Source organism: Thermobia domestica, chromosome 7 (genome assembly GCF_964235325.1).
Source record: "Thermobia domestica chromosome 7, izTheDome1.hap1.1, whole genome shotgun sequence".
Classification (NCBI taxonomy): domain Eukaryota; kingdom Metazoa; phylum Arthropoda; class Insecta; order Zygentoma; family Lepismatidae; genus Thermobia; species Thermobia domestica.
This window is the reverse complement of record NC_137460.1, coordinates 243,786,822-243,797,915: the sequence shown is the minus strand read 5'-3', so window position 1 is coordinate 243,797,915 and position 11,094 is coordinate 243,786,822. Positions and strand designations below refer to the sequence as shown.

The 11,094-nt window shown below is 34.1% G+C and overlaps 1 protein-coding gene across 1 annotated transcript; it reads right to left on the bottom strand.

Moving 5' to 3' along the window:
• Positions 1-8,693: 8,693 nt before the first annotated feature.
• On the bottom strand, positions 8,694-10,619 carry LOC145689640 (uncharacterized). Its single transcript, XM_081763829.1, has one exon. The coding sequence runs from the start codon at positions 10,617-10,619 to the stop codon at positions 8,694-8,696; it is 1,926 nt and encodes a 641-aa protein (XP_081619955.1).
• Between the last annotated feature and the right edge of the window lie 475 nt (positions 10,620-11,094).

Below are 11,094 nucleotides of genomic sequence, written 5' to 3'. Positions count from 1 at the left end.
AATAATAATAATAATAATAATAATAATAATAATAATAATTCTTATTATTATACATTTCTTAATACCTTGATTGCCATGTGTATGGAATTCCATACACACGGCTGTCCTGTACAGTAGAGCGTGATTATTTTCCATACGCAAACAATGTAGATATTCCAAGTTTGTTGTGTTCGTTGTATAGGTGTGTATGTAATTAGATACATATGGCGTAGAAATCAAAATTTAATGTCCATGCCACGTATATGCAAAACCATACACAAAGACATTTATGAACAAAGACATTGAGTTTGAGTTTAACGTCTCGTTCAGCAACGAAGCTATATAAGACGTCGGCCTACTGATTAACGTGGACTCCGAACCACGTGAGCTCTCGCCGGGAATCGAAGCCGGGTCTTCCACGCCAAAGGCGCGTACGCTAACCACTAAGGAGCTTATGAACAGAGACATTTATGAGCTAAAACAAAGGCGAAAACAAAGATGTGTGATGTGATTTTGAGTTTATCGTCCCTTTCAGCAGCGAGGCTATATGAGACGTGGACCTACTGATTAACGTGAAATCCGAACCACATGAGCTCCCGCCGGACGAAAACAAAGACCTTTGGAATTGACAATTGTTTGGACATTCCAGTCGAACCTACCTAATATTAACAACGTTTCTACGATAATTTCGTAACATTGTATTATTTCTTTTGTTGATTAGCTTGGTTAGGCTTATTTAAACACTTTCTTCTTTGCACCGACGTGTCACATCTCTTGATTAAAGATACACTAGCTCTCACTGGAAATCTAATCCAGAACCAATGCACTTGAACCATTTGACCACAACAAGGCACATTTAAAAAGAAGTTTCGATTTTGTTCGGAAAATTGTGATTAGGTGTAACATTTAAAAATATATTTAAGAAAGGGTACGGAGTAAACGCACTGTACTTTCTCGCTCGAATTTTGTACACTGACTTATGTTAGGCTGCAACTGTTATTGAAACATTTATTTGGGAAATTGCGAATAAAATAATGTTTTGGAAAACTTTGCTAGAAGAAACTTCAGGCCCAAAAGTAAAGTACCCATTGGTCATATTTCCGTTAGAAATAACTTGATCCATATATTAGAATTATAAAGGATATAATTGTATGTGAACTATAAGCAAAAGCGTCTGAGTAATTTCTGAGAAAATTATGCAAAAAGTCACCCCCAAGAATAAATTATCCCTTGTGGATCTTTTCAGTACAAACAAGCTATGCTATATTGTTAGTGTTTTCATAAAACATTTATTTATGAAATACGAACACAATCGCCTGAGTCGTTCTTGAGAAAATCGCAGGGTAAAACTTACTGTCAAAAGTAATATACCATTTCTAGATTTTCCGGATGAGGGAATTATACCATATAGCTAGGTTATTTATGTAACACGTATTTATAAAATATGAACAACAAACATCTCCTGAGTTGCTTTTAGGAACGTCATCGGGAAAAGCTTACCCCCAAAGGTAAACTCTTCTATCTAATTTTGACAGTATATCGAGTAATTTTTAAGCAAATCGTCGGGAAAAATTTCACTGTCAAAGTAAACTATCTCTTTTGGATTTTTCTTTTCGGAACAAGCGAGTTATACCATATTGTAAGATTATTACAGAAAATATTTTTACTGAAATTAGAACAAATTTGTCTCAGTTATTACTGAGACAATTGTCCAAAAAAATCAACCCTTGAGAAAACCACTTCTTCTGTATGTTATCGGAATAAACTATTTATGCTCTATGTTAGTTTATTAATGAAATATTTCTTTACGAAATATGAACAAAATTACCTGAGGCGTTAATGGGAAAACCATCAGGGGAAAGCTCACCCTAAGATTAAGCTACTCCTTCGAACGAGTTGTCATATTGTTAGGTAATTAACGATACGTTTATTTATGAAATGTGGTTGAGAAAATTGTGCAAAAAGAACGCATACCATACAGTAAATTACACCATATATATTTTTTCAGAAAAATTATTCATATGTGGTGGAGATTTGTTAATAAAATATATATTTATCAAAAGTAAATAAAATCGTCACAGCTTTTTTTATTTGAGAAAATTGAATTATTTTAAATTTTAATCCTTCAGTAAATTACCCTTGCTTTTAGGTGTCGAAGGACATAAAATTCGAAAGATATTATATTATTAAAACGTTATGTCTAGAATTCGGTGCAGATACGTTGAACAGTATGGCCTCTATTTGAGTGCGTGTAAAAGCGTGACGAACCGAGAGACAAATAGATGGACAGACATCGAAAAATCATTTTTTTCGATATGTAGGAGCCATGTAACTTGAATTTATTGAAATCTGGTATTCGGTTTTTATAACTATCACCACACTTTCTTCTTTCGTCGCTCGAATGTAAAAACGAATAGGCCTACACCGACACGTAATGTGATAATTTGTAATCCCAAAAATTTAATTTGTTATGTTTAATGTGTGGTTACTCTAGAAAAAAAGCTTATGCATGTTACATAATTTTATTATCAGTTTTTCACGCTACTGTATAATTCGGTACGATTATAGTTAATATTCATGGCATCTTTTGGAAGCATTCGCGTTCCTCACAAAGAGAGCTGTAAAATTTAGTTTTGTTTAAAGAAAGCACTCTTGATTTTTTTTCACACAGACTTGCATTTGTTGCACTTGTGGATATGAAACAAAAGGGGAGAGAGCGAGAGAGTCAATACTGTAAAAAGAAACACACACACAGAAACACTAGAACAGTTTTTTTCTTCATGACAACGAGCTATCGCTGTGACTGTGTTCCTCACGCTGTGTGTAAAGCTGTAAGTTGCTCTTGTTTTGTTTTTTCCTGTTCCTGACTCACAGACACTCACAGTGAGTTGAAGCTGTGTAAAAACGGAGAGGGAACGGTTAAGCATACCATACCATAAACTAAAAACAATCGCTATTAGTAATAAATAGTAAGCTAATTCTGAATAAATACGTCATCAGAAAAACAAAAAGTTATTTCATTATTATATTATTTCGTTTCTTATTAACACAAAAATTATACACTTTCTACAATGTTTTGTAAAGAAAAAAAATTGAACTAGTATAAGAATTACTAGTCCGTTACTCTACCCACTTGCCCACACAGATTTTCTTTTGTTGCCTATCTTTTTCTTAAGAAATAAATGCTCATGGCTATAGAGCATGTCACTTCCAAACTTAAGAGAACAGTTTTTCTCTTTGTTTATATATTTCCGTATAACATCTTGTTTACAGAAGCTAATTTATATTTGGCAGACAATTTACACCCTAGATTTAAGTCAATAAATGCAATATTTTACTCCAATTTCCAGTTCCTTGATTCAGCTAATCTTGTTATTCCCTCTGCAATCGTGCTGTGCTACTCCAAAAATTCCCTCGAAAACATTATTGCCAGTATACACAAAACCGAACATAATTTTGTTTTTTGCTTATATTTTTATTTTATTATATTTTTTGGAAATATCTCCTTAGATGGATTGCTTTCTATTATCTCCACTTACTAATAACTGAATTTTACCAATAAACTTATGGAAAATGGAATAATTGCGAAAAATTGTGAGTTACAGTATACGCGCAATATTTTTTGCGCATGGGAGTACATTCTCAACAAGTCACAGATGGATGAGTGTTACGACTCAAAAAATGGAAATTTTGAGTTATCATCCCTCAAAAGAGAATAGAGAGAGAGAGAGAGAAGCGAGCTTTATCTGGTTGTATCTTTCCGGAAACTTAACTAAACAAATTACCCCCTATATGGCAGAAAAATCAATATTTCATTGAGTGATTTTTATAGAATAACAAACTTTAAAAGTCATGTTCCTTCAGATGTGTATTTTTGACTCGCATTAATCTTCCACCGGGTGTGCAAAGTGCTGTCCATTTAAATTTTCTGTTCATATTGGAATTGAGAACAGCACGCGTGAAATTATATATATGTATGTGAAGTATCGACGGAGTGAGTATGTCATCATCGTGTACATTTTAAAGGTGAAATCGGAAATATTCTCTTGCTTTTAATCGACGTTTAGGATCTGTAACAGGTTCCTTAAATATACTAAATAACCATATAAGATTCCTGTCTCCCTATAGCAACTTATTAGTTTTCTTTTGTTTCTGGTATAGATATAACATCGCGTCACTTTCTTTAAAGTTGTACTACTTCACGTAGAAAACATTTACCACATCGCAATACTTACCATGCTTATCTGTATTTGTAATATTGTTAGCACTTGAGAAAACTAATGGAACCTCCATTAAGCATCGCAGAGTAACTTGAAATGAATTGTTATAAGAGCAACCAGAACGTCAAGATGTATGAATCCTCAAATACAATTAAAACATGGTTTTCTAAAATAAATGTCTGAATTTCTGTTGTGATAACCATACAATCAATATTAAATTCAGTAAAAACTACTTCGATACTAGAAACGTTGAGAAGATTTCCTAAGGTTTAATAAAACAAAACTTATTTTCTGGGTTCTTCACGAAAAATGATGCTGTTCCAATAATTATTATACTTTATTGAAATAATAATAATAATTTTTGCTTACTACGCAGACAAAGTATATCAACCAAATAATACAATACCTTTGTACCCATAGCAGTTGGGCATATATCACATATAAAAATAATACAGAACACTACATTCCGTACTTTGAACCAAAGTAAATTTATGTTGGAGACATAATTCACGTACCAAAGTAACAGTATAAGAAGAAACAGAATTCTGTTGGCTGTACCTTCGCCACAGACGTGGACAATTCGGAATTTAGTCTGCATTGTTTATGTTCAGTACCTACTGTACAAGTAAGAAGAGCAAATAAGTTTCAACTTTATTTACATACTCTAGTCTAAGATGAATAATGTACTTCTCTCCGCTAACAACAAAGCATTATTATAAACCTTCAGAGTAGCATTACTAAATATGTTTACCGCAATACATTCCTGAGAGATATAAACAAATTCACCAAAAAAACTGCGCCATTGTTGTCCATAGATGCCGACACATTTGAGGATATGGGAAAACAAGTGTTCTCACACATTACCCAAGAACACTACACTAGCAGGCATTACGTTGAAGCACTGTCTCCCCTCCTCGGATCTCTGTTATTATCTTGCTCAACGTGTGTGCTCTCATTGATCCTGACATTGCAACCTGGCTAATAAAAGCAATCTTCATTCAACGTTACATACTAATTGCCGAGATAAAGTGTCACGTTCACACTTGCATATTGAACATTCTCATCATTCCTACTTAGTGCGTAGGGATAACCATATTTTTTGTGAAGATTGGATCGTTCGGCTGAGTATTCGTCACATGTCACATTCTTGTTGAATGTCCAGAGCACTGATCTCATATAACATTCAGAACTACCAAAATATCATAATCTAGTCTAAGAGGATAATGTGGTATTACGCGGTCATATTCTCACCTTTATTTGAGTGAGAGAAATATCTGCGAGAAAGTTTGTTTTTGGATTTTTTTTTGTTATTGCTATCTTTTATTCATTGTCTTATTATATATTTTGTTATTTATTTTATTATCCCTTTTCCGGCTCCTGGTCTAATTTATGTTCATACACGAACCACTGTCACGTTATAAGAAGCCACGAACCCTACTTCAAGTATAGGTTGTTTCAATATGGAGTCAACACTGCAATAACAAGATTATCTTATGTAAAATAATTCAAATGTATTTCGTGGATAAGGAACAATTTTGTAGGCTTGATAACTGGCGATTTCTTCATCTCAGTATCCTGTTAAATTGATACACATAATTTGCTGCAATGATAACACCATCTATATTCAAGGGTTATTAGCGAAGAAAAGAAGTTTTATTTGTATTTTATTTGAACTGTACTTTTAGAAGTGTATGAATGTCCTTACAAATATAATTTTATGTCAACACTTTTCAGCAGAACCACAGTCAATTTTGTCATCACCTACAGTGATTGCATAAATTAAAGTACTCAAATGAAAATGAAATGAAATTTTTGAGTTTTGTGTCCCACAATTATGCCGGTTAGGCTAAAGGAGACGGTGATGATGAGATATGAATGAAATCTTGGAATGAAAAAAGTGGGAGTTAACGGGAGAAAACCGAGAAAAAGCACGAGCACGATGTTTGTTCACCACAAAGTCCACACAGGACGAGCTGGGATCGAACTAGAAACCCCAAGCACCGGCGGTGAACGCTCTACCACTAAGCCACCGCGCCGCCAGTGTTCAAATAAAGCCTCAATTTATCATCTTCCATGTGGAAGGTTTATCATCTCTCTTGTAAGAAGAAGACGAAGGTACTGCAAACGCAGATATTTTAATTGGTAGGGATTCAACATTTGGTGGAGCAACAATGCTGCAATGCTAAATCTATGTAACGTTGAACCGATGTTATTCTCCAGGAGAAAATACGGTAAGAAGTTTTTAAGTACTGGCACCTAAAACAGAATTAGGTTATGTATTATAAGTGATAGTGTTTAGAGTTCAGATGAAATTTAAGATCAAATCCCTTAATATTTTCACTGCGAAAGAAATATAACGTTATGTAGATAGTTAACAAATGCATGAGGTGTTTTCTGTGTGCTAAGTCCTCATATCTGCTGCTTATTTCACCAGTTGTATAAAGCATACATTTTGTTATACATTAAAGCATCTACTGTATATATAAATGTAGAGGAAGCATCTATGCGTAAGACTAATGTACTACTTAAAGAGTCCTAGCAGTTAGAGACCTAAAACAAATTGACTGCAACTAATGTCAAAAAATCTTTGTATCCAAAACCCTGATGCAACAAAGATTCATCAAGTAAACCACAATGACAGAAAAAGTTGATCCTTGCAAATCACGTGCGGTAAAATGTTTACATATAAAACAGAGCTTTTTAAAACACCCAATTAAGAGATATTAGCTTAAATGTGTACATAATCGTGAGCCGACATTCTTTTTCGAAGTGTCTTCTAATTTTTGTTGTTTCTTTGCCCTGTTGAGTATTACTCTGTTGAAAATATCATACACTTCAAATTAAACAAAATCCTTTGGATCAAAATTTATATTTTAGTCTGACCTTGGTATGTTCTTCTCAGTATGGCTTTCAACACTTTCTCTTTAATTGCAATTGGTACAAGTAAATAAAGGAAGTAAAAATTAGGTAAACGAACAAAGAATAAAAACCACAAGCAAAACTGCATGTCCTGCGCAAGCCCAGGACACTATTGTTGTCTGAATGGTTGAACATGATACAAAATTAAAAATATTTATCGCTAGCAAAGTAGTTTTAATAACACATTAGCAATTTCTCGATAATTACTCGAATTTAAGATCTCGTCGAATCTAAGACGTACACCTATTTCCATGGGTTAAATTTAAGGAAAAATAGTAATATGTTACGTTACTCAGTCACTTTTTACTATTAGTAAAGCGCTCTTTGATATTGGTCATTTTCGGTAAATTTTATATATCCCTCCCCCTCCCCATGTTGCGGGGCACGGCAACGGAAGTATCATTGTTCATCTCAGCGAACACAAAGAACGGTCTGGTGGTTTAAGAGTTACGAAGTTTTAATAATTTTTATATATTTCCCCCTCCCATTCCCCTCCCCTAAGTTCTAGGCCCGAACCTCATCTACGTTGAAAATTTGATCGAGATTGATCGGGTGGTTCAAGAGTTATTAAGTTCTACTTTTTTTATAATTACCCCTCCTCCCCCTTCCCTAAGTTCTACCGTAAAAGTGAATAGCTATAAAAGTCTCCCAGGAAAAGAACTGCATCTACGTAAAAAAATAATCGAGATCAGTCGGGAGATTCAGGAGATTAAGAGTAAGAAGCATAGTCGCGTTCAATTTAGATCTCACGTGTTTTTTTCACAGACACCGCTATTAATATATAGATTTTTAGAAAAGTTGGGATGCCTTGAGGAGACTGGTTGATTGTTGTAATATGACAACACAAATATATAAACTGACCTTCTAATATCAAAACATATTACGGACGTATTCGTATTTTGATGAATAATAAAACGAAGGGGTTACAGAGATAGTTACGTACTAAAAATAGAAAAGGGGGCACGGTGGCTCAGTGGTAGGGCGTTCACATCCGTTGCTTGGGGTCCCTGGTTCGATCCCAGCTCGAGCCGTGTGGACTTGGTTGTGGACAAACTTCGTGCTCGTGGGTTTTCTCGGGGTTCTCCCGTTTTCTCCCACTTTCTTCATTCCACCATTTCACTCATCTCTCATCATCACCGTCTCCTTTAGACTAACCGCCATAACCGTGGAACGTTAAAGATTTCATTTCATTTCATTTTAAAAATAGAGAACACCCTGGGCATTCGATATTAAGTTTACAATAACGACGAATACTAATCCATTATTGCCTACATTAAAGAAACATTATGTCACCTCAAGATCTTTCTGATCTATGTGAATAATGATATATGCACAAAAAAGAAGAAGATGCGATATTCATAGTAAAAACTGTGAATATTTTAGTCTGTTTTTTTAACATCTCTCTTTAGATTTGAGGCATTGCATGGTCCCTAATATGATAAATATGATAAATGAGACAAGGGGACTTTACGATTGCCCTTGTAAGTATTACACAATGGAAACATATAATTATTGACTATTTTGTGCTATCGGAATATAATAAACATACATATAATTACAACTTTGGCATGATGTTCATTTTCTGTTTCGGACACATTTGTAGTTTGCAAGTTCTGTTATAAATGCAATACCACCTAGACACAACCCAAAAATATACACAGAAATAGCACCAATTAGCTCCAAAATACTAAGAGGTTTAGCACTTCCCGAAATCCGAAATATACTTGCTTTCTCGGCACCTAATTTATATTCATCCGTTAACCATTTTCCAAAGATACCAGAGTAGTCAGCTGCTTGTATTGTTTTCCAAAATATATGTCCAAGAGGTGACCCTTGTCTCATTATGAAAAATACAGATAAATAATGGACAACTTCTCTCACTATGTGTAACATTGAATTCCCTTCAGAATCAACAAATGGTTTCCTAATCATAAAATATCTAGAAGTGCCTGATGACCAATAAAAAGCAAAATTCCTTGTTTCAATTATTTTGCGATATCCTTCCATAAAATATTTTACATTAACCCATTCGTTGAATATCGTTTTCGAAACATTATTTCCATGTGATTGAAACCTTAACTTGTGTACCGAAAGTCCTCCAATTTGTAATTTAGCGTCCACCATTTCTTGCATTGTGTTGATAGGGGGATATTTTTTGGGAGTTGTCATAAAACCGAACAAAGCAGATTGATAACAGTTATTGAGTACAAAACCAAGTAAAACCCAAATTAGGTAACATATTCTCACAATAGCAACATTTCTGGGAGGACTCATGGATACACCCAACAATAAACAGAAACTGTCTAAGAAGGAACGCTGAATTGAAATTGGCTTCTGAAACACTATTCTATGTACAATGTTCGTTACAATGGACGTGAATACGTAAGACAACAGTATGCTAATCCAAGATGCCACCTGAAATGGGAAGTAGATATTCATCCATAAAGGGTAGAGAGCAGGTGCAGGAACTATCCATACAGCCTTCGTTATGTGTCTAGTGAAAATATAATCAAAGTATTGGAAAGTATCGTAGTGTGCAGCAGTAGGTCCTAAGAAACCATGATACATTCCTGACTTCATGCTGGAGTAAATACCTGTGCAAGTTCCATTTGGATATCTCTTTCCGAGGTCTCTATAGGAGGCTTCATCTAAATTTAATGTTATGTTAAGATGATCTCGAAACATTTCAATTATTTTCTCAAGCGGACTTTTAAATTTCACTTCGCTATTTGCTTCTCGTGCAGTGATTGACACTTTCCTATTAATAACTGTTACAAACGAAATAGGACGTTTGTACAAGTTCGCGATTTTGTTCGGAAATAAATTATTTCTAAAGTAAAATTTATTGTTGTTCCAGATATCCATTACTGTTTCACGCAAACCAGCTGCCCAATTTTCTACGAAAGGAAAATATGTGTATACGATAATGGATTTCTTATTATTTTCAAAATTAGTTCCAAAGAAATTACCGTTCTTGATCCAGGTCACAAGGATAATATTCAGCATATCATTCTTAAGGGAAATTTCAAACACATGTCTTACATCTGCTCTTGTGTAATTTATGGTCGGGAGAACTGCAATAATCTTCGAATTTGAATACCAAAATGGCAGTTCTTTCACTGTGTTGATCACATGTTTAAAAGATCTTATGGTTCTCAAAATGATAATGTAATTTAATGTTCGTCTTGAGAAGAGCCACGTAGATGCCATCCAATTGTCACTGTCATGAAGGAAGTTAATATTCTTATTAATCTCAACGATTTGAAGTGGATTCCTGTATGATCTTACTAATCCGTCAGCTAATTCTGAGTTCGCTTCTTGTAATATGACAAGAGTTCTTGTTGTGCTGAAATGTTTCTGTTCAATATCTATGATGCAATCAATCAGAAGTGTTTGATCATTTTGATTCTGATATTGGATTGGCAATGTCTTCTTTACACCTTCTGTAGATATATCAGCAAATGTTTGCATCAAATATAACAAAACAGTAAATACAGTCATGTTGTAAGACCAGAGGCTGAAAATAAAGATATGATCAAGTAAGTATTATTTGAGATTTTAAAGTTGCAGTTAACTAAATGGAAGAGTTAATACTATTTCCTTAATTATAAGAGTTATATTGAATATAAGGGAATGAATCTCAGTGCTCCAGCTATCGTAGTAAACTGTAGGATTTCTTTACAATTACTTGAAAGCTGAATGTTAATCAGCCAGTATTTAGAATAATACAAAATCTTCCAAAATGGCTCCCTAATTACGAATCTTTGGTTCCCTAATTGATATTTCACTTGTATAACAGGCTATTTGAAAATTTGAAAAGGGTCAATAATTCACTAAAATATCAAATTTAAGATAAGTCGAAAGAAATAGTGTTTACGAAAATAAGAAAAGCAAACATCACAGCTCAGAATGCAACAGAAAAAAATGTAGTACATGACGTTATAATTTGCAAAGCTAAACCTGAATCTAATTTCGC

Excerpts from the sequence above, each read along its gene's own strand:
- LOC145689640 (XM_081763829.1), bottom strand. The coding sequence starts at position 10,619 with ATGACTGTATTTACTGTTTTGTTATATTTGATGCAAACATTTGCTGAT.